Source organism: Sinocyclocheilus grahami, unplaced genomic scaffold (genome assembly GCF_001515645.1).
Source record: "Sinocyclocheilus grahami isolate Dianchi unplaced genomic scaffold, SAMN03320097.WGS_v1.1 scaffold200.1, whole genome shotgun sequence".
Lineage (NCBI taxonomy): Eukaryota > Metazoa > Chordata > Actinopteri > Cypriniformes > Cyprinidae > Sinocyclocheilus > Sinocyclocheilus grahami.
This window is the reverse complement of record NW_015505379.1, coordinates 1,156,614-1,180,376: the sequence shown is the minus strand read 5'-3', so window position 1 is coordinate 1,180,376 and position 23,763 is coordinate 1,156,614. Positions and strand designations below refer to the sequence as shown.

The following is a 23,763-nucleotide window of genomic DNA, read 5'->3' as shown; positions in this document are numbered from 1 at the left end:
ATAAAGTTGCAAAGACTAAAGTCTCAAATCCAAAGAGATATTCTTTATAAAAGTTCAGAGTCAGCCACACCTTCCTAAAACGGCTCATTCTAACACGCCCCCACATATCTACCTCACTATGTGGGAAGATTTGCATAACACCGCCCAAATGTTCACGCAAAGAAAGAAGGCGTAACTTTTATTCTCGCTGTAGTATTGTTGACGCTGCAGCCATGTCGTGAAGACGCTGTGTGTTTCGTTGTGAAAGTGAAACTACTTTGTTTGGTCTTCCAAAAGAGGACGATATCCGCTTCGTCATGCCTAGAGCTGATCCGTGCTGGTCGCTGAGGGAATACAATTTCACCGTGGACAAAGTGGAGTTCAGCCCGGGGTCCGTCACATGTGTTTGCCGCTCATTCGTCGCATCCACCAGGCGTGCCGTTCTTGACTCCGCCGCCTCAGCTCACTCTATCCCGGCCTCAGCGCACGCTAAGCCAAGACTTCGGCTCACGCTAGCCCAGCCTCAGCTCACTCTATCCCGGCCTGAGCACACGCTAAGCCAAGGCTTCGGCTCACGCTAGCCCGGCCTCAGCTCACTCTATCCCGGCCTCAGCGCACACTAAGCCAAGGCTTCGGCTCACGCTAGCCTGGCCTCAGCTCACTCTATCCCGGCCTCAGCGCACGCTAAGCCGGGGCTTCCCCTCACGTTAGGCCGCTGTGTTTTTCGTTGTAAAAGCGAAACTACTTTGTTTGGTCTTCCAAAAGAGGACACGACTACAAATCAGTGGTTAAGTTGTATTTACCACACTGTTCCAGAACAATTTAACCCAAATATCCAGATGTGTGCAGCACATTTTATGGAGGACTGTTTACTGATCCTGGGAGAGTAACGTTAGACTAATGTAATTTGTATATAAATACATTTAAGATTAGTATTTTTGTATTTTCAAAATACATAAAATACTTTGTGCCAGTCAACCTCTTTATCAGGGTGCTGATTTAGTTCAGACACACCCCCTCTCCCTCCCCCCAACCCCAACATTCATCACATGAGCTGCAGCTGTACAACTCCATTCAGCACTGGGTGAGTGACTTTTCTGGAATAAGATAAGGTGAGGATGTCACGGTCAATTGTACATGTTGATTAAAGTTAAAATAGTGCATCATTCAGATTTGCCGTCAGTTAACATGAAAGAATAAAAAAGCACAGACAAGGGGAAAAATAGCGTCCCTTGTAAAAGTATTTTTAAAATACAAAAATACAGTAGATTATTTTGATACTTGGTGTGGCTGCTGTATTTTGTAGTTTATTTTGATACACTTAAAATTAAGGTATTTGGTATTTTATTTTAAAATACATTTTGATGTATCTTTGCCCATCCCTGTCCACAAGTAATTCACATGACTCCAGTTCATGAATTAATGTCCTGTGAAGTGAAAAGCTGCATGTTTGTAAGAAACAAATCCATCAAGACGTTTTTAATCTTTAAACTGGCCAAAATACTAGTCCATAATCCAAAATAATGCTTCCTTCGGTGAAAAAGTCCATCACCTGTTGTCCTTTCACATCAAAATCCATACTTATTTAAAACTGTTTCAGACTGTTTTTGCTTGTAAACAGTGCTCGATCAGTGCATATTTCTCTCCTGATTCAGACAAGACAACTTTTTTCACTGGAGAAAGCAATATTATAGAGGACAGTTTGAAGTCAAAATGTCTTGATGATGGATTTGTTTTTACAAATGTGTGGATTGCTTGTGGATTATTGTGATGTTTTATCAGCTGTTTGGACTCTCATTCTGATGGGATTCACTGCTGAGGATCCATTAGTGAGCAAGTGATGCAATGCTAAATCCAAATCTCCAAATCTGTTCTGATGAAGAAACAAACTCATCCACATGGCTTGAGGGTAAAGTGCATTTTTAGCAAAAAAAAAATTTTTTTTTTGGTGAACTATTCCTTTACAGTTTCAACTTGTATTGAACCTGGAACATTTCTTTAAGCTACTGTTGTATGAGATGCAGCTTGCTTGCCAATATCCCATGCAGCAATTTAATGCCAGCTAATGCTAATGTAATAAATGCTACAGCAATAATAGCCAATAACGACATCCTCCCCAATATGAAGTTTCAGGAGTGGAGTAGCCTTCTACAATCGACTGTAAACTCTGGTATGAAACGCCCACCATCCAATCAATTCCCAATGGATGGAATCAAACCCCTTCCTTGCATTAGGAATACACACTGAACATCCTGTTCCACACTGAAATGTCACATTATGGAAGTAGAATAGGTAGCAAATGCCATTTCATGTTGATAATAATTTATATATTAAATTACAAAACAGGCAGAATTCACTGAAAAGGCGATGTCTTCATTTAAACACAGTCATTTACATAACATAACAGCTTCATTCACACAACAGATCAACCACTGGATTAAAAAAAAAGACATTTCCAGTTTTTAGGCTGAGAAAAAGTATAAGTTAAAATAGTGTCAAATTAAGTAGAAATCTGTTGTGGTGGTTTTACAGTGCAGGGAGTATAGTACTGTTGGACATATCTTACAAGTATAACTATTTGAGTAAGCGGGAAGGTAAGTGTGGGAGTCAAGTGTGTGTGCGTGTATGCGTGTATGTTGACTGTGTGGGTGGCTGGCGAGTTGCACTTAAGTGAAACTGTGGTGGTACTGTTTCAATATGTGCGTGTGTGTGTGCGTTAGTCAAAACTCAGGTTCATGAGAGTACGTATGTGGGAGTGTGCTTGGGTATCCCAGGTTTGATGAAGCTTGAGTTAGTATATATGTGTGTGTGTGTTTAAATTGTTTCTCTAAGTATTGTGCTCGTGAGTGGGAGTCTGTATGGAGAGAAGTCTCTCCGCATGCTCTAGGATTTCAGCAATCTTCCTCTTCACTGCTTCTCTCCTCTTCAAATCTACATCTCCTAGCCGGAGAGAATGAGTAATAGAAAGAGAAGAGAAAAAGGGTAGAACAAAGGGATGTTGTGAGGTTTAGTTTCGTTCCTACCATTTAAATCTTTTGTATTGCATCCAAATAGAGCTAATTTCCTGCTTTGAGAGAAAAAAATACATTGCATGTTAATGTCCTTCTGTTGAGAGGTACTCTGCTCTTTCCTCTCAAATAATTTAATCATGCCAGGGTCATCCTGACCACAGCAAACTGGCATTTGGCTGATTTAGGATCTGCAATCTGCATATGTTATCTGCCAGTTTTTCAATTTTGTTTTTATTTAGATGGAAAACAAAAAGAAAAGAAAAACGACAATATTCATTGAAACAGCAATGTTTTGGTCATGCAGTTTATTAAAACATTGCTGTGTCATTAAATATTGGAGTTCTAACAAGCTACAGCAGTGTGCAGGATTCATACTTCTCTCATATTTTTTCCAACACATCTGCCTGCAGCCATTCAGTTGATCGAGGGGTGTTTATTTTTTATATATTTTTTATTATAGAGAAAAAGGGGTAAAGTTTTAAATAAATATACACTACCATTCAAACGCTTAGGGTGAGTATGACTTAGTTTTTTTAAAGAAATTAATACATTTGTTCAGCAAGGACATATAAAATTGATCAAAAGTGACAGTAATAATATTTATAATGTTACAAAATATTTCGAATTCAAATAAATGCTGCTCTTTTGAACTGTCTATTCATTAAAGAATCCTGAAAAAAAATGTATCACAGTTTCCACAAAAAAATTAAGCAGCACAACTGTTTTCAACATCGACGATAATGATAAGAAATGTTTCTTGAGCACCAAATCAGCATATTAGAATGATTTCTGAAGGATTACGTGACACTGAAGACTGAAGTAATGATGCTGAAAATTCAGCTTTGTCATCACAGGAATCAATTAAATTTTTAAATATATTAAAATAGAAAACAGGCATTTTAAATTGTAATAATATTTCACAATATTACTGCCTTTTTTCTTACTCCTTTCAATAATACTAATTAATACAAAATTTAGCATTTTACCCTCAATATTGTACACGTTATAACTTTTAGTTCGTTAGTCACACTGAAAATGGAAGTCACGCACATGCATTGTGGGATACTGCAGGTTGTTAGTCTACTATCAAGAACAGCCTCCTTCTCTTACCTTGCACTCCTTTCATAAATATATCAACAGCCGTCCTATATCGTTGTACTGCTGTATTGTATTCGCCCTCACGCTCTCGTTCCTTGGCAGCATTCAGCTCTTCATTGGCCTGGTACACGTAGCTCACATCTCCAGCAGACTCAGTCCCATCTGGACTGGTTAGAGGAACGGACAGGAGTTCAGCATGGCTGGGTGATCCATACGGTTGATCTGAAAGATTGAGTAAGGTGATGAGAGTGAGGTTTGCATTAAAAAAAAAAAAAAACAAGCAAACCAATTACATGTAGAAATAATGAGTTAAACTGTGCAGACTTCATTACCTTCTTTGGCACATGGGTCAAAAATAGCGAGGTCTGTATCTGAAAGCGGAGGCGGGGCCTTGTATGAATGTTCGTCCATTCCTGAGTCAAACAGTGAATCAAACTCTTCTGATTGGTCGACTGGAGAGCCCGGAATTTCAAGTGAGACAGCTGGAAGATGAAGAGCAGCAATGGAACAATTTGCTATGGTGGAAATCAAATAAAAACAGAACCAAAAGACTTTTTAGGATTGATAACTGTAACAAACTAACGTGTTGTAGTGTCGGTAGCAGCAGCGCATTGGTCTGTGCCATTATTTTTATGTGTCGGGATGTCAGTCTCTCTTTCTTTTTCTGTCAGGCCTTGTATTTCCGTTTCTGTTTGTGTTTCTTGTGTGGGGCTGCTTTCCATGTCACTGAAAGCCTCAACGGCCATTTCAGGTTGGGTTAGATCTGTCAGTCTTTGGTCAGACTCCAGCTCCTGGGCCTGGATAGGAGCCTCTCTCCCTGTCTCCTCTTCAGCCAACAGCTCAGCGTTCCTCTCAGGTAGGGGAATAAGAGGCGGCGGAAGAGATGTAGAAATGGCAGCTGTCTCCATTGGTCTTCTCACTTCTCCTCCCTGAGACAGGAGAAAAAAGACAAAAGGGATTACCAAAAATAAACATCCTGTCATTTACTCACCCTCATGTTGTTCTAAACCTGTATGACAGGCATCAGGACAATGGGAAGTCAACAAGACACAAAATCAGACAAACATAACACACAGGTTGTATATGTATGGACAACTTATGGTAGTTTTAGAGTGCTTTTTTGATCTTCGATGCACTCTGAAAAGGGTGATATATATATAAACATTACAGATTATATATATATAATACAATATTTTATCAATGCATTTATTTGATATAAAAAGCCAGAAGAAAAAAAATGTGAAATATTATTTTAATTTCAAATATTTGAATTTATTGAATTTTCAGCAGCCACTACTCCAGTCTTTAGTGTCACATGATCCTTCAGAAATCATTCTAATATGCTGAATTGATGAAAAGTGACAGTTAAGACTTTTACAGAAAATTCAATTTCACATAAATACTGGTTAGTTTAATCTACCACAGTTTCACAGTTTAAACATTTACCTTTATTATTATCAGTGTTGAAAAACAGTTGTGCTGCTTAATACTTTTGTGAAAACTGTGATACGTTTCTTTTCAGGATTCTTATGCGGAATAGAATAAACTAACCAGTAATAAAACAGAATTTTCTGTAACAATGTAAAAGTCTTTACTGTCACTTTTTTTTTGGAGGAGGCACGGATGGGGTATGAACCCGTGATCTTCGGTTTATGATACTTTACTGTCACTTTTGATCAGTTTAATGCATCCTTGCTGAATAAAAGTATTAATTTCCTTAAAGAAAAAAAAAAAAAAAATATAAAAAAAAAAAAAAAAAAAAAAAAAAAAATCATGCTAACCCCAAACTTTTAAATGTCAGATTTTATAGGTAAAAAATAAAACAGAATAAATTATATAAATGCATTTCTCATAAGGTCTGCATATGTCTTACCCTGAAGAATTCTTTGAGTTGAGGGCTGTTGTACAGAGCAGGAATATTTGTAGTGAAGAGCAGCATGGCCTCAGTTGCTTTCCTCCTCTCTTCAATCACAGCCTCGTCAAAACGCCCTGTGAGAGTGAGACACAGAGAAATAAATGACAAAACAGAGAATAGAGACAGCAGTGGGAGATGTTAGACAAATACAAAGAAACAGACTTACAGTCATAAAAAGTGAAGTCATAAAAAATGCAACTGAAATTTTTTTTATTTTTTAAAGAAGGTGAACCAGGTCATAAATCTTTTGTTTGCATCATGTCTCAGCAATTCCATTGACCTTACCAAAAACCTGAGCTCGTGGAAAAGGGGGAAACTCCTCTTGTCGTCTGAACAGGTTCCTATGAGTGTACGCCAGCTCTCCATGTAATTTCTTCAGCTCTGAGTACCTCTTCCACACCACAACCTGCCAATCAAACCAGCAATGAGCCCAATGCAACATGCACAAATGCAAAAACACAAGGATAATCATACCTCTTTAACATTCGCCGGCTGCGTCTTTGATACAAACTGTGGAGAAAGACACAGATAAGTGAAACCACATTACACCAAAGGGAGAGGATTTGAAAGGGCTGATTATTAGAAGCATGAATGAGGAAGGGGGGGACTGGAGTCACGTGACCTCATTCCAGACTCTTTAAATCACGAGTTTCAAAGCAAACCAGATTAACAATGCCTTGTACTAGTAGCTATTAACACTCTCTATGAGGATCAGTTATCTTGATATATTGTTTCTGTAGTTATGAAGCACAGTTTATCAAAGTGTACAAAGCAGTTGACGAGTAAATGAGAAATATCTTGGTTATTTAGAATATTAATAAATAAAATAACTGGAATCAACACAAGAGTCAGAAATCTGAGGTCGACTGTAAATAACTACACTGTATCTACAGTAATTCCTCTCTGTGATATGGAGATTTGATGCTACTAACCCTTGCTGTTACTTTATATTCCGTGTGTCCTTTCTCGTGTGTGCGTGGATCTGTCACAGTGAAAAAGCGGTAATATTCCTCTTTTTTGGTCTTTCGAGACATCACTGTCACATATATGTTTACATTTACAGTAAAATAAATATGTGGACAGAATCAAGCGGCCGTGACTGGTACTGTGTTGGACTGTTGTCAGTTTGGAAAAGATACTTCCTGTTTTGTGGCGCGCGCATGCGCAGACTGATAACAGCGGATATCCCTTCAAAATACAGGTCAAGTTATGATTTTTGTCTATGGTGTCTTCACTGAACGTGCTGAGAAATGAAAGCGTTTGACCCAGTTGTGGATCAACAGCAGTAAAGAAGACATCCATGTGGGCGCCTTTGTTTAGGGAATATTTGTATGAGTGTGTACACTGATAGTTTTTAGACACATGATAAATAAAATAATTATGTGACTATGTAAGTGCAATGTATTTGTAATCAAGTTATATCAAACCATCGTGAGCCTGCCATTTAGTGAAAATTCTTTTATATGAAACTGTTATATTTTTTTTATATTTTTCACATTTTGTTATGTTGCAGCCTTTATGCTAAAATGCTATTAAATAAAAACAATTTCAAATACAAATGAAAAAAAAAAACTGAAATCATAAATTATTAACGTAATAAAATATTAAATATTATTATTTAACAAAACTATACATTACATACTCCATTTTGTTTAATATTTCTATATTTATATATATAAAAAGGGTTTGCACCTTTCACATAGGCTATGAATGTAGCTCAAAGTGCAGGTCAGAATATAACAACAATTTTATTTAATAAATAAAGATAGAACAGTAACAGCAACATTTGTTTGTTTATTTATTTAGCTCAATTTAATTCAGCAGCACTTTTCATGTATAGAATGTTGCTTAAAGTGCAGGTCAGAATTTAAATATTAATAACAAAAAATATTTAAAAAGAAAGCACAATGATAGATAGATAGATAGATAGAGATAGATAGATAGATAGATAGATAGATAGATAGATAGATAGATAGATAGATAGATAGACTAAAAAAAAAAAAACATAAGTCTTATTTACTTCACACATATTAAACCAAGGATGAGACGGGCCTCATTTACATGCCCAGCATGATGCCCATAGAGCTGACATGCCCACCTCTCCTTTGTAAATGTTAATGGCCACCCATTGAGACGGACAAGTCTGAGTAATTGCCCTCTGAGATCTCGAAGTCTTGGTTCATGTGTGAGATTTAGACTAATGTCACGTATAGCTGCAAACATATTTGATATCATCCACACACACGAGTATCAAATTTGATCAGATAGTCAGGATCTCTCATTCTCTGTATATGCAATGCAGTCAACTAAATCACCAGAGACGGAAGATGGTGTGAAATAATGACTTAGCAGACCTATTAACATTTGAGTCACTTCGCATCATTAATTCCTGAGTCTAACAAGGACCTCATAGTGAGAACAAGACACAGAAATTCATGGCTCTTCAAATTACAAGTGACACCACACGCCTTACCGGAACATGATAGCATCATCACCCTGTCATAATTAACACCCTACCAGTTCATTAGTAACTTGCCACTGAAGTTAATAACATTTCACCTGTCAAAAAGGAGTATATTTTAGTCCTAGACAGAGGCGGACAAAGTACTCAATTCCATTACTTGAGTGAAAGTACAGATACTACTGGTCAAATATTACTCCATTACAAGTAAAAGTTGTAAAGACAGATTTTTACTTAAGTAAAAGTACAGAAGTACTTGCTTTTAAAAGTACTTAAGTATCAAAAGTAAATTTCCTTTTTAATGTCAATGCACTGTTTTATTGATGTACGTAGTACTTGCAATACTTCGGAAGCAACTTAGAATACATGACACCTACTGAATACACTGACTAGCTTGTAGTATATTTGGAATAAAGAGCTTTTAGAATGTTAAAAACCTATGGGGGAAAAAAAATATTTAACACCCCTACCCACCCCCACAAAAGCTGTATGGTATTGCTCTCACACAGCTCTGACAGTGTGCACACATCTATGTGTAGCCATCCACATTTGAACAGAGTGGACAGTGAAATCCTGTAAATACAGACTGATAAGGAAGAAACAAAATCAACCCTGCTTTAAAACCCAGCAACACAACTGTAGCTGTATAACTTTACAACAGCAACACTGCTTTAACAAAAAATCCAAACAGGAAGACTTATTTGACATCAAAACAAATTTTAAAAAAAAATGCCGTCTTATCGTTCTAGCTGTACTTTGATGTCACACACAGAACGGTCTGTGCAGTGTTGCTTCAAGTCCAACACCTATTGTGTTTTATTAGGAGACGCACAACAGTTCTTCTGTGGCTTTATAGGTAATATGTTCGCGTACACAATTTAGCAAAATCAGACAATATTGTGTCTAACATATACCACAATACTAACTTCTTATTATAGAATTGTTTTAAATAAATATCACATTTGCAACTGGTCAGTGTTCAAAAAATGCTGGGAAATCTCTTCATGTAGCCCTACAAGAGTGATTACTGATAAACTGTCTGAAAAAAAGAAAGTCATGTTTTAGAGAAGAGAAAAAATCACCCACTGACTTTCAAAGCTGCTAGATAGTAACGACTTTCTACTTCGAGGACCTTGATAGAAATGTAGTGGAGTGAAAAGCACAATATTTGTCTTTCAAATGTAGTGAAGTTAAAGTCATAAGTTCCCAGAAAAAATAATACTCAAGTAAAGTACAGATACTCAAAAAGTGTACTTAAGTACAATACTCAAGTAAATGTACTTAGTTACTGTCCGTACATTTTTACATGATATATCATTGCAAATGACAGAATTGATAAGGCTTCTGATGCAAAAGTAACACCTTGGTGTGACCTTATCAAACATCTTTCCTACTGGGTCTGGGAGTCCCTCCTCACGCACAAATGTCTCTTCACCCTTTACCCCTGCTCCTCTACACCCACACACCACCACCACCACCATCTTCCTTTGTGGTTATATTTCGACCAATACATGCTCTCTAATCGACCCCAGGATCCCACCTTTGGTGCCTATAAAAGCCTGTCATCATTAAACCCCTCTAAAAGGCAGTGTTTTACAGTCCTGAAAAGATGTTCTCCCCATTACAGGTGGTTTTGGTGACTCTGTCCGTGTCTTTGCTGCTTTGCAGCGTCAGTTCGGCACCAAGAGGAGACATGCTGCTCCAGCTGCTACGATCAGAAGTGGATCCCAAGGAGAATGAGGCAAGACAGAAACTTTTCTACAATTTTTTTTTTTTTTCAAAATTCAATGTTTGATTCAATCTGTTAATTGTTTCTACACCGTTTTTCAGTGTACAATGAAAAAAGTTTTTAGTTTTTTTCAAAATTGTAAATAAAAAAGATTATTGGAGTATGTTTTACAAGAAATTACTATTTCAGTTTAATTTCATGTTTAATTTAATGTGTTACTTGCCATTTCTTTATAACTAATTGTAAATTTTACTATGAATTTGTGATAAAAAATATTTTCAAAGCCATTTTTTAGGATTTTGAAAAACAAAATTCTCTTAGAAATTGCTGGTCAATTTGGTAACACTTTACAATAAGGTTTAATTTATTAACATTAGTTAACTACATTAGTAAACATTGAAAAATACTTCTAAACCATTTATCAATCTTAGTTCATGTTAATGTCAACATTTAGTATAGTTGACGAATTTAATTTTTTACATAGATTAATAAAGGCTGCAACAAATGTATTGCTATTTTTTATTGCTAACGTTCATGGTACTTGGCTTGCGAAATGTTACCATAAATTTCAGCTGTTGGCTCAGTTCTATTAAATACTTCAGATACAACTTTTGATTTTAGTAATGTATTACTAAACATTAACAAAGAATAATACATATTTTAGAAATATTTTGTATGTAGTTATATAATGTTAATAAATAAAACCTTACTGTAAAACGTTGTCAAATTTACTAGCAATTTCTTAGTGAAAATTGTTATAAAATTGTACACTGAAAAATGGCTTCAAAACAAATCTCTCAGAAATTGCTAATAAATACCACAAATAATTACAAAGAAACAGCAAGTAACACGTTGAATAAAATGTGAAATTTCAAAGTAGAAAGAATGAATGGTATTTTATTGTAAAACATACTCCAATAATCTTTATTTACAAGTTATTTATATATATATATATATATATATTTAAATATAAGTACCAAAGCAAGTTCAAATTCGAGTCTTGTTTTTCTTTTTGACAATGAAGTTTCTGAATCTTCATTCTTTTCTCTCTTCAGCTTCAGGATCTCTCTCGTTTGCTTCTTCTGAAGCAGCTTTCGGAGTCGGTGGCACCTGAGGAGAAAGATGCTCTTGAAAGCACTGATGATCTTGAGGCTCGTAATGAAGTGGTCCGCCAGATTCCCCTCTCCCAACGAGAACGCAAAGCAGGCTGCCGGAATTTCTACTGGAAGACCTTCACCTCTTGTTAATCAACCTGCTTGGTTTGAAATTTCAATACCATTTAAACTTGTGTAGGCATCAATATTAAGAGGATTTCTGGTCCTGTGCATACATCATGGATTGTAATAACCAATCTATATGTTCTTCAGTTTCTCCTCTATCTTACACCATCTGTATTAACCAAGAATGTTCTTAAATTCACCAGCACATGACACCAGTAATACTATTCCTGTACAAAGAGAGTTTATGTACTGTATGCTATAAAATATTTGTTTTATGGGTACTACTAGAATTGACTGCCAGTGAATATATTAAAGTTTAAATTAAATTGAAAAAATCTTGATATAGAGGTCTTTGTGTTGACCATGCAACAATGTCATTGGATTGCCTCTGTAATACAGCGTGATCAGGGAAAGTGTGCGATGTAATGCAAACAGCAACTGTCATTTTTTTCCACAGTTCATCAAATCATAAATCAGAACAATGGCCAGTACAAACTAGAAGTCAATACACATTTGCAGTAAAAACAGATGAATTTATAAAACTGATCCTTTTCTCTCCCTACAATCAACAACAGAGAAAAAAGCAAACTCATCCAAACATGCCCTGAAATAAATTGGCAGCTTACAAAGTAAATCAGCCATTAAAACAGACTGTGCAGTACGAGGACACTTTATCAATTAGCAATCATCTGCAATGACAGGTTTAGAAAAGTTTTTTGGCAGCAAATTGACCAGATGGACACTATGTTGGAATAATCTTACAAACTATTCCAGACAAATCAATAAATAAAGCATGCAACCATCTGAACCACTTTATGCTTTTAGTTTCTTGGTAATTGCAATCATTCATCAACACAAACACCAGCACTTAATTATTTTGCTTCAAACAATCAACACCTTATTTGAAACCTTTTTTATATAATAGCATTAAGCAATGGATGCTTGCTGCTACACATTATTCAAATAACAAGACAATTAAAAATGCATTTTGACATAATATAAAGCAAATACAGAAAAGATGTAAAAAAAATAAAGCCAAATCAGTAACAATCTCTGTGTAACAATCTGAAAGTCCTTTCTCCAGTACGTACTTTTCCTCCTTGTAACCTTCATACTTGACCATTTACCTTCTGTTAGGCATTAAACAATGTATATTTTAGTAACAAAATTGCGACTAAGTTCCTTGATGTTATGAGAAACGTTCTGTTCCTAATAAGAAGCCACATTTGTCATTCATCTAAGATTCCTTTCCATAATCGCGCTCTATTTCTCTCACTATTCAAACTCCTTGAAAATGATCCACCCTGCTACCATGTAGCAGAAAACTCAATTACCTGACAGCAGCTACAAAGCTTTAAAATGAAATCAACCACTTTGATCCAACACACACCTGTCAAAAGATTTCCTTCACTGAAGCAGTCATTAAATACACTGACCCTTCATTCCTATCGGACAACACGTCTCTTGTAACAGTTTCAGAAATCAGTATAAACCTAGAGCTAGAGACTGCAGGGAAATCAGAACAAAACTTTTCCCCCCTTTTTCCCAGAATTCTCATTAGCATCATGATGAATGCAATGACAATGAACCAATATCAAGCCAGTAAACGAAGCACAGTAATAATATCCTTCAACAATCATGATTTCAAGTATTAAAATAATGAGTTTTTGTTTTTTGAGAGGATAAAAGAACAGAGATGATCTGAATGGGGACAATATGAAGTGACCCCAACTGCCAGCAGAATTGGGGCATTATTTGAGGAAACCGTGTCATTTTTACTATATTTCCATTGAAGGTAATTTTAGTGTTCTAAAAGTGACTGCTTCTCCAAAGGAAGAAATGCACCCTGTTCACAAGACTCACATTTTGTATGAACACACATACGCTGAGGATTATACACAAACACCATCATATTTCATTCACCACCTGTTTTTCTAAATTCTTGAGGAAACAGCATTCCAGTGAAACTACTCTAAGCACAAGAGCAATTTTTCTCCTCAGCTCTATGCTACCCTGAGAGGGACGTCTTCATATTATTTGTGCGATCAACACGTAAAGTCAAAGATGGAAGAAATGTCAGGTGGTGGATGTTTAGATAGTGGTACATTCTGAAGAATAACCATGAAGGAGAGAAAGGGCTCAGAGTGACGGGACAGGGGCATTAGCAGTCAGTGGAGATTTTGGCAGAAAGATCTTGGATGCGACGGGCGCTGCAGCTCTTGCACAGAATGTGTCCATCTAGGGGATAGCAGCCTCTTCCCTCGCCCTCTGAAGAGAGGAGAAGACCACAGTCCTGCAACCCAAATACAGTTTTCTTTAGCACTCATTCAGTCCATTTCACTTATTATTATGCATTTACATCATTTCAGATTCAAAATGTTATTTTAAGTAATTAATCTCATAGTATTATTCATGCAATTGCAACTGCAGTGTAAATGGATTCATGCCACCTCTGAGCTGCATTTAACAATGTGTAAATACATCTAAATGTGTAAACAGACAGCTTCTGTGTCACCTCTGCAGTGCAAAGATGGCTTTTGTTGATGCTGATTTCATTTGATTTGTTAACAGCCCTGTAAGTGTGTAATTATTCTAATTGAATTAAGGCACTACACTACAGGCAAAACAACTTTTTATTTTCAGGCACTGGCTATTTTGCTTCCATAACTTGTCTTATTTTACAATAGTGGAAAAAAACATCCAAAATCCCAAATTTTGCGTAGCTTTGCTGTAGATTTAAAAAAAGGCAGTTTTCTAAAATATATTTTATCTTCATTTCAGTAGCACTTACATACATCAACCTTTCCACTTTTATGGCTATCTATATTCTGAAGGCGTTTACACAGGGATTTGTTCAAATATCATATGCATGATATATATTTATCATTTTATGCCTAAAAACACTGTAAAAATTATTTTTTTTCTGGCCGTTTTTTCTGATTTATGGAGTGATAAAATGAAATATCCAATATCCCCTTTGTAAAAAAAAAAAAAAAAATCCTATCCAATGCTCCATCCAATGTTCAGATTTCAATTCTGGACATTTATGCAAATTTGTGCATATTTAATTAGAAAATGCCTCATCTGCATATTTACACATTACATTTTTAGATAATTTGTAATACAAAACAATTCTGGGGAAAGTATGGTGATACCCATCTATAATTACCCTATTCACCTGTAGTGTCTTGCCTTAATTGATTAAATAATATAATATAGATCTAATTATAATTATCAGCTAAATCACAACAAAAATTTAAATATTTTTCAGTCAAATTTCACTCGCCCCTAAATGCAACCGAACTGAAAACAATAGTTTTCAAATACAGAGTTTCTGCATTACATCAATAATTTAACAACAAACACAAAATTCATGGCAGCCTCAAAGTTATTACCTCACATACGTAGCAGTTAACATGGAAACTGCGATCCAGTGCAACGATCCTGACTGTCTCCTCCTGCCCAGGCTCTGGCATTATGGGCTGGCCACATACTGAGCAGCGGGGAGCAAACTTCCTGTTCAAAGAAGCAGCAAACAAGGTTTTAATAATAAAATCCATGTAGTAACTGGTCAGACATTTGGTAGAACATCATATCCATTCAAAAAAAGCAAAGATTTAGTGGGGAAAAACAACAAGGCATTCCACTATCTGCATTTGATTGTAGAAACAGAGACTTCACACCACATAGAAACAGAAAAAACGTTGCTGAGTACCTGTGAAAGTCCTCAATACAGTGGATCTGAGATGTGGCATCTACAGTAAAAGGCACTCCATCCAGGCAACCGCCGCAAACCACACATGTGAAACAGCGAGGGTGGTAAGCCTTTCCCATCGCCCTCAGGATCCGGTCTAGGATGGGCTCCGAGCATTTCAAACAGCGCTCAAGTGTGCTCTGTGAGCAGAGAGGAAGAACAAGTGAGAAAAGTTTGAATGTCGAAAGAAAAAACATACAATAAAGGGCAGAAGCCAAGAGAAGTCGACCGATAAATAGAACTCACTATGTAGCAGCTCTCGCAGTAGCTCTTCCTGTCTAGTGCATAGAAGGGCTGGCCTCTCAGACGGGCATGACAGGTGATGCAGGTGAAACACTCCACGTGAAACACCTGCTCCATGGCAATACAACCACTGCCATCTCCCAGAACATTATCCCCACACCGAGCACATCGACCTGAGAGAAAGACAGAGAGAGAAATCCATTACACCCTGATTGAAACATAAAATAAGTAAAAGCAAAAGCACAACAATGAGGATATAAAATATTGGAGTATACCAAAATATTCCTCAGTAGGGGGATTATTCATGTCATACACCAACTTCTTGGTGAGTCGTTCCAACTCTTCCTCATGATGTGGTGCTGCCCCCTGCTGGCAGAACATAAGTATACTGGACATATGAAACATTTTGCTGTTCACTTTGTACATATTTTAGCTTTCTTATAAAGATGCATTCTTTAGTCTCATGCTTTCTGTCGAGTTAAAACACAAAAAATCACACTACCTCTCAGACATGTTTACAACCCTTGTGAAATCAAAGTGCAGTTAATTGTATTACATGTGCATTTGTAGTGTGCTTCAAATCTTAAAAGTCTGTTGTCAAAAAATGTACTTGCATATAATAGGACTGTTTCTTAACACTTAATTTAAGTAAACTTAAAAAAAATATACTAATAACGTCAAATTAAAAGTTTTACTTTAAGGTACATTTTAAATCATTGTTTAAATAATCTTTTTATGTGCTTTAAAGAAGTACATTTATTTTGATGTGTTGACTAGCATACTAAAGCACGTTTAAAGTACTTGTAATTGTAGTGTGTTATTCAATAGAACATTTAAAGTAAATATTTGAAATGTGTAATTACAACAGAAATTACATTACAGTATATTTTAATTTACCATAAATGTTTGTCACTTAAACCATATAACAAAGACAAACAAGTAATGTCCTACTTAAGCACTCTAAAAAGTTTAGCTAATTGCATTCAATGTAAATTTAAACTATAATACATTTAATTTAATTGCATTGAAGGACAATTAACATTACATATTTCTTGAAATGTATTGTTTTAAGGGATATCCATGATCATCAAGCCACAAATATCTAAAAGAAACTGTGCATTTTCTTGAGTCAAAAGTATTTTATTCATTTGTTATCAAGTCAGAAAATAAAGGACCATTCACCTACAATGAATAAATAAAAGCATAAAGATAAAAATAACTTTAAGGCAAGTTGTTTTCTTCTTTGTAAATGACACTCAATCAGAAAATTTCCATCTCTGCTACAACTTGACAAACCAGTATCGACCTCACCAACAAATAAGTCTTACCTTGTTAGACTGATATGCTGACACTTGGTCTTGACTCTTCTTCACCGGTGGTCCCTGGCCGGCTCTCCCTCCTGACATATTTCCTGATCCCCCCTTATAGGCAGCTGGATCTCCATGAGGTTCTTGTCCAGGAGGTGGCGGCGCTGGGTACCAGCCTTGTCCCTGTGGCTCATAATGTGGCTGTTCTTGCTGAGGGGGGCGAGAGGCATGCTGGCAGGGTGGTGGAGGGGTGTAAGCTTGCTCTGCCTGCCGTCCACTCTGAGAATAGGTGACGGGCTGAGCCGTTTTCACCTGTACAGTGAAGCGTGGACCAGTTGGGGTGGAGGCGGTGGTATAGGAGGCAGGCACTGGTTGTGGGTAAGGTTTGTGGACGGAAGAGACGACGGAGGAGTAAACATAGTCTGGCTGAGGCGTAGAGGTGTAGGGTGGGACGGGGTGGTACTGGTTTTGGAGTGGAGGGGGGTAGCCCATTGATGGCCTGCTTGGTGGTGGAGCCCTCATCTGGTTGGGAGGGTTATAGCGGTCAATAGGGAGGTGCTTGCTGTAAGGCACATTGTCATACAACTGTTGAAAAAATTAGAAATAATAATTATTATTATTTTTTTTTTACAAACAAAAATTTAAACTTTCTTTTAAAATTAAAAATAAAGTTTTGAAAAAAACAACCAAAAACAGAATCAGAACAATTAGAAACAGTGCAACAATACCACAATACTAAACATTTCCTAAAGGCTAGAATACACTGCACAACTTTTTACATGACGATTTGAAGTCTGGATGAGTCAATGCTAGTGATAAAGCCAGTCTGCATATTTTGAGCAGAGATTGGAGTTAACAGATTTCACAGAAAATCATGTAGAGTATGATGGGTAGTTTTTGATGGGTTTTTTTAATGGCCGATGCCAATATCTCAGAGAGCAGGGTGGCTAATGGGACAATGAAGCCGACATATATGATATCAAGCAAAAACCAAACACTACAATACTTTTTCATACACGCTTTACTTTCTTGATAAACAGTTCTGTCTAATAATTTATTAGACCGAGGCAGTCAACTATAGAAGATAGAAGCTGCCAAAATAAAACCCCCGCTTCCAACACATTGGTCAAAATTTGTTCAGATTTTAGTGTGTAGTTAAGTTGTGTAGTGTATTCCAGCCTTAACAAACACATTTACTCACTAACATACCAAAAGTGTACATTTTTTTAGCTTTTGTTTTAAAAGCAGTAGGTGTGTTGTACCTGTGTGCTTGAGTTCTGAGGGTGACTGTCCAGGTCAGCGAGCATGCATGTAAGAGAGTCTATCTCTGCGTCAATAGTAGAGATGTGCTTCTCTGATCCCCGATTCTGAGCAAACAACAGCCACAAACAAAACTCACATTTTAGACATTTAAGGAACACAATGCCTAAATGTCGGGGGAATGTTTTAAAAACAGATTTAAAGGAATAGTTTAACCAGAATTGAAAATTCTGTCATCATTTGTACATCCTCACGTTGTTCCAAACCTGTAACAATGTATGGTTCTCACTGACTTCCATTGTGTGGACAAAAAATGCATTAGAAGCCAATGGGAACCGAAACGGTTTGGTTTCCAACATTCTTCAAAATTTCTTCTTTTGTGATTTGCAAAAGAAAATAAGTCACAGGTTTGGAAGGATGTGAGGGTGAGTAAATGATGACAGAACATTCATTTTTGGGTGGACTTTCCCTTTTTTTGGGACATTTTAGGAATAATTGACCAATTGATTTATCATTCAATCCTATTTAGAACAACACAACAAGTCCTGCTGAGAAATAATAATTATAAATGAACATGCAGGTGTCACTGACATGAAATTCATGGCTGGCCATACGGGGGTTCCATGTGTGGTGGTCTTCTTTAGGCCCCTGGCCTGGAGCATAGTATCGTTCTCCTAATTGAGGAGACAAGGGGTGGTAGGAAGTAGACCCTGAGTGATCATCTTGATGCTGGTGTTGCATGGTTCCACCTGAGCACACAAAAATTAGTTCAGTTTACGAAGCACAAACTGTCAAACAGTATTCAAACATGTGTGTCTTAAGAAAAAATTCAAAACAGATAATATAATGAGCTTCATGATATTGTGTGTTTCATATATAACTGTGTTTGTAAGGTTGACCATTTTAAACAGTTTTAACAAGAACCATGTCTCATGTCAAAAGTTTTAAAGGGGACATCGGATTAATTTTTCACTTTTTTTGCATTTGGTTGGGTTTCTGGCGTGTCTGTCAGCTAAGAAAAGCTGAAAAGAAAACACACAGTCAGTTTGTTATGGGCTGTCTGAGTCTGAAACTGTGTCATCCAGTGAGCAGTTTCAAGCTATTTGAATGAGACCACCTCCGAGTCATATACTGTATGGATATATTCACGTGTCTTGTTTTGTTTTAAATCTGTAATTTTCTGTCAATGTTTAGATGCAGTAACCCACAGATGTATCTGAAAACATCTGGGTCATTTTTGCACTTTCTTCTGTCACTGGCCATAATTCAAACCTCAAAATCAGGATTAGGCATAAAATATTGTCTCATCATACATGTGAAAACAGGCAGAGATTTGAACAAACCATTATAACCTGGCTCAGACAAAGTTAGGTCTTTGTGGCAGTTTTCTGGCGATTAAGGGAAAATGCAAACCTTATTCACCTTGCAAATAGGCCTAGCTGTTGAAAGCAAAACATATTTTGTGAGAAAGTGCGAGATGCATGCTAGAGCAAAACAGGCACCTTTTTTTGAATTAGCACCTCAAAATTGGCAAGAAACAAGTATATTCAGCAAATACGATGAGGGGCAGTGTAATCTATTCAAGATATTTAAATTCTAAACTACATGGATTAACTTGATTAAAATCCTTTTCAAGGGTATCAACAGAATAAAACAATTTTCTCAGAGGAGAAAACGTGATGCATAAATATGCACTATAAAAGTTTAAATGTTACTGTTATAGGGCTCTTACCTGAAGGTCCAGTAGCCATGTATCTTACAGGCATACCATTTCCTCCTGTTCCACCATTTTGGTCATACATGTTATATTTGGGCCTCTGGTCGGGTAGACCTTTCTTGGGAGGTCTGTAGAGAGCGGGGCCAGAGTGGCCAGAGTGTGACATTGGTGTTGTGGCTCTATCTGGGCTACCCAGGGTTCTTGGAGGCAGCCAGTTTGGGCCAGACATACCAGGCTTCTACAAGGACAGCACAGAATGCAAATTATGTCATTGTTGTGTAACTTCTTTCATTTCAAAGTGTCTTATTTGTGCATTCGGAACATAATTACCGCAAACCTACGAGTTAAGGCCCTAAAGCAGTGCTGTCCAAGCTTGTAAAAATGCATAACTGTAACTACACAAAAAAGGTTGATGTTGGGTTTCCAGTGGCAACTCATGGTTTCCACGATAACAATAGGTGCCAAGTTAAAAAGCAGGAAAAGGCAACCATTCTCAGCCGAAAGGGGAATTCCATGGTTCCTTAGTTGAACTGCATTTCTCTCTCACACATGCATTCAATTCCCACAGGTGCACAGCACTAGCAATGTATTCGTTCAAGTCTCCCATTGGAACAATAGCCATTGTCCCCAACACTTAATCCACAATCCTTTATCTACAGAGTCTGTTCATGAAACTAATATAGGAAATGTTGTGTAATGGTCAATTTTTCATTTGAGCCATCTGGTGTCCGCTGGACAATGTTGTGTATCCAAGTGCTGAGGTGTGTTATTAAGCTTATGAAAACAAAGCAAATAAACCTCACAACAATATGAGGCTAACAAATGCTGTAAACTAGGGTTGGATAAAAAAAAATATCGATATCTCGTTATTAATCGATTCTCATTTTTACGGAACGGTATCAATTCTTAAATCTCAAGAATCGATTAGTCTAACCTGTTTTCAGTTAATGGACAGAATGTTGAAGGGCACTTCCCATCCGATATATCGCAATAAGCATTGTGCTTTGGTACTTTTAATATGAAACAAAGTCTCAGATTTCAAATTCTGTCCATTGTATTGCAATACTGAAACAATAAATGCCGTTTTGGCGCAGTTTAATGTGGAGTGACAGATCGCTGTAGCGCCTCAGTTCAGCAGACGCAGCAGCGGGAGGCGCACGTGAACTGATCATCTCCTCCACATTAATACCAGTTTCAGCACAAAATAAACATGACTAAACATCCGAAGGTAAGTTAAAAGAAAGAGTACAACTTTACAATCCGTATCCTGTCTCATGTAATCGCTCAATCAGTGTTTCAGCCACGCAAAGATGTCAATATAACGGCTTGTAAACAATGTCACATAACGTCAAATTTACCTCAGAAAAACATATTTGGTGACCATAAACTCTTTAGTCAGATAGAAAAATAAACTGTAGAGAGGGGCATTTTGCTAAATATATGCACCATATAACATTCATTATAAATTTTACTGTTCGTCAATGTTTAATTTATGTTTGAATAAATTCATCAAGTTTTTATGACAGCCACCATTGTTTTTTATTTACGTAGAAATATTATGTAATTGTAACTTTATTATTTTAAAAACTTCATTAAGTGTAATTTTAACAAATCAGTCAATTTTAACCTTCAATATTATAGTAATGTAGTACCAAACTCTCATGTATATTTTACAGCATTAGAGGAGAGATTTTTTTTGGCGAACATTTGGCATGTACTGTTCGTAGGCCTAAGTTACCTGATATATCTAAATAATCGATATCGAATCGGTAATCGAATCGAAAGCTTGTGAATGAGAATCGAATCGTGAAATCTGTCAAACCCCAGCCCTACTGTAAACACAATAAGAAATGATCTAATCAAAACAAAAATCCTTTAAAACTGTGCAGGATAGTCCAGTTTAAGATGGTAGCTGTTTTTGAACTGGTAATTATGGTTGATCAGTTATCATGCCTACCAAAAATAGTTTGACCCCCATAATATAACCAATAGCCTAATTGCAGGTTTGTTTATTGCTGGTCTTCCAGCTTGGTATGTAACGGAACAAAAAACATCCTGAGATGGATTTTTCACCTGTGACTTGTGAACTACATCCAAACAAATGTGCAAGTTTCAGAGAAATGTCCCACCTCACCGCCTTGGCTCGCACTGCAATCCGTGAAAACTCGTACTCAAAGCCGGGGATTGTTAGGCCGATGAATCACCCGTATGACAAAGTTTTTCATCGTTTAAAACCCGTTCATCTACGATATATAGTGTTACTGCAGCTGTCCGTCTGCATTAGCCCGTGTTACATCGCAACGTTACATCGAATGATGAAAGCGCGACACTGCCGCGCAGGAACGTTTGCGATAACTCATTTAATGTTACTTCTGTCCTGTGTTTATTGGGTTATTTAAACCATAGGACGTTAACAATTTCCCGTACCTCTTGAAAACGCCGCAGACTCCCAGTCTACCGAGCATCTGCTTCGCTTCGCCTCGTTTTCATCTGCAAAATGAAATCAGTTTATGAACTGAACCGGCGCGCTGCGTCCGGTATTTCTATGGGTTTTCATTTGCAAAGTTTAGTTCATGCAGTCTTAGATGTGCACCACAATGCAGTTTATATTAATGAAACTGTTAAACATTGTAAATAAACGCCCTAAGCATTAAATGCATAAACGAGTCTCCTAGATCGTTCACTTTATCGGTGAGCAACAATGAATCCAGTTTACATTGTTTATTTGTTTGTTAGAATATGCGAATACTGCAAGTCGCCTGGGCTGATTTAACCGAGATGTTTTCTTCTGAAAGGAACACTCTCACACGCTGTGAGTTAACACTATCGGGAAGCTGTGTTCGCTTTAGGTTTGTGGCTGACCTAATACACTTGTGTACTACTTTTTATTTCTCTGTCGGGTGTCATTTTAGCAACCTACTTTTCCTGGAGGATCCAGCAGCGTCTGACAGAGGCCTGTGTGGGGCAGTCCAAACGCATGACGTCACGTGGCAAGCTGTATTAACATTAACCTTTACACTAACTAGGATCTATTTTTACATTAGAGTACAGTACATTCTTCTTCTTCTTTGGAATTTTTTGGCGTATTCCGCACCATAGGCACATACCGCCACCAACTGTTTCTAATCATACATGGATGATAGTCCCGCCTCTATTCATAGTACAGTACATTATTTTTCTATTGCTATTAAGAAGATAGAATAGATGCTGCGTCCCAATGTGCCTACTTATACTACTCCCTAAAAGTTTGTACTCTTTTGGTGAAGAAAAAGTACACACTTTCGAGTGTGTAGTAGTGGCAAGCTTTGGGACATACTATAACGTCATACAATTGCGTCTTTAACTGTCCGCTCTGTCGCATGATTACACGTATCCTGTCACTGTAAACTAGCCTGTCAATCATCTTGTCACAGCATCCTCCACATTTAATTTAATTTAACTTTCTACCATGTTGAAGAAAAATGAAGTAGCATGTTGATCTGCGAGCCGTGGGTCTTTATGCAGAGAACTCTGCTCATATTTTTTGCATAATGATGCATTTAAAAGTTAATGGCCAAACGGATGTTTATAAAAGTTCACATTGTTGTTGTAGATGAAATATCCTAACACAGATGTTGATTATTAGTAACTCAAACCCCTTTATCTAAACCTCTCTACTTAACCATCGGTCGCGCACATCCGCCATGTTTGTAGTTTTTTTAACGTTTTTTATTAGTTTTTGTAGTTCTGAACTGAATCATTTGTCAGAGTGCAATGTGCAGGGGTGTTGATGGGTAATATTAGCCATCAGAGTGTGACACTTATTTTAATCTCACATACTATTTAGGATGGATAGTATGAACATTGGGATGCAGGGAGAGTCTTTATACTTTTAAGTATGTATTATATTGTAGTGTTCTCAGACAAGGACGAGGCGTTTTGATGCACAAGGGGTGTTTATTTGGGCTGTTGTCGGCCACAACCCACGTCGTACACACCCCGATTTCTAAGAGAACCACACAGGGGGTGGAGCCTATTTTCACAATTAACTCGAATATCCAATAACAGTTCTCAACACAAAAATAAATAA

The 23,763-nt window shown here is 37.0% G+C and overlaps 3 protein-coding genes across 7 annotated transcripts; 1 reads left to right on the top strand and 2 right to left on the bottom strand.

Annotated features, from left to right (window-relative positions):
* Positions 1-2,313: 2,313 nt before the first annotated feature.
* snx15 (sorting nexin 15) lies at positions 2,314-7,167 on the bottom strand. Its single transcript, XM_016285673.1, has 8 exons — positions 6,936-7,167; positions 6,478-6,513; positions 6,289-6,409; positions 5,962-6,077; positions 4,672-5,017; positions 4,421-4,570; positions 4,101-4,310; positions 2,314-2,919 (listed from the first exon to the last, which is right to left on the bottom strand). The coding sequence occupies exons 1-8, from the start codon at positions 7,035-7,037 to the stop codon at positions 2,807-2,809; spliced, it is 1,194 nt and encodes a 397-aa protein (XP_016141159.1). The 5' UTR covers positions 7,038-7,167; the 3' UTR covers positions 2,314-2,806.
* Positions 7,168-9,887: 2,720 nt separating this feature from the next.
* LOC107595333 (somatostatin-1A-like) lies at positions 9,888-11,618 on the top strand. Its single transcript, XM_016285701.1, has 3 exons — positions 9,888-9,956; positions 10,050-10,205; positions 11,249-11,618. Exons 1-3 carry the CDS (start codon positions 9,888-9,890, stop codon positions 11,438-11,440), a joined length of 417 nt encoding a protein of 138 aa, XP_016141187.1. The 3' UTR covers positions 11,441-11,618.
* A 307-nt stretch (positions 11,619-11,925) lies between these two features.
* trip6 (thyroid hormone receptor interactor 6) lies at positions 11,926-22,704 on the bottom strand. Of its 5 annotated transcripts, XM_016285668.1 has the most exons (11): positions 22,615-22,669; positions 22,122-22,184; positions 19,710-19,932; positions 18,569-18,726; positions 17,980-18,084; positions 16,739-17,302; positions 15,686-15,779; positions 15,414-15,583; positions 15,129-15,307; positions 14,809-14,929; positions 11,926-13,706 (listed from the first exon to the last, which is right to left on the bottom strand). In XM_016285668.1, exons 3-11 carry the CDS (start codon positions 19,921-19,923, stop codon positions 13,575-13,577), a joined length of 1,737 nt encoding a protein of 578 aa, XP_016141154.1. In that variant the 5' UTR covers positions 19,924-19,932; positions 22,122-22,184; positions 22,615-22,669; the 3' UTR covers positions 11,926-13,574. The 5 variants fall into 5 exon arrangements, with proteins under 5 accessions (XP_016141154.1, XP_016141155.1, XP_016141157.1 ...); XM_016285669.1 differs by lacking the exon at positions 22,122-22,184 and having other exon boundaries at positions 22,615-22,704; XM_016285671.1 differs by lacking the exon at positions 22,122-22,184 and having other exon boundaries at positions 19,710-19,929; positions 22,615-22,637.
* Positions 22,705-23,763: the final 1,059 nt, after the last annotated feature.

Bases quoted from the DNA above. Each gene is read 5' to 3' on its own strand.
- LOC107595333 (XM_016285701.1), top strand. From the start codon at position 9,888: ATGTCTCTTCACCCTTTACCCCTGCTCCTCTACACCCACACACCACCA. The intron at 9,957-10,049 runs GTTATATTTCGA...CCCCTCTAAAAG, and splicing joins CACCACCATCTTCCTTTGTG to GCAGTGTTTTACAGTCCTGA. The intron at 10,206-11,248 runs GCAAGACAGAAA...TTCTCTCTTCAG, and splicing joins TGGATCCCAAGGAGAATGAG to CTTCAGGATCTCTCTCGTTT.
- trip6 (XM_016285669.1), bottom strand. From the start codon at position 19,923: ATGTCTGGCCCAAACTGGCTGCCTCCAAGAACCCTGGGTAGCCCAGAT. The intron at 17,303-17,979 runs GTACAACACACC...TTTTTTCAACAG, and splicing joins CTCAGAACTCAAGCACACAG to TTGTATGACAATGTGCCTTA. The intron at 13,707-14,808 runs GTAATAACTTTG...TTTGGGTTGCAG, and splicing joins TTAACTGCTACGTATGTGAG to GACTGTGGTCTTCTCCTCTC.
- snx15 (XM_016285673.1), bottom strand. From the start codon at position 7,037: ATGTCTCGAAAGACCAAAAAAGAGGAATATTACCGCTTTTTCACTGTG. The intron at 6,410-6,477 runs GTATGATTATCC...TTTGATTGGCAG, and splicing joins AGCCGGCGAATGTTAAAGAG to GTTGTGGTGTGGAAGAGGTA. The intron at 4,571-4,671 runs GTTAGTTTGTTA...TTCATCTTCCAG, and splicing joins TGCTACCGACACTACAACAC to CTGTCTCACTTGAAATTCCG.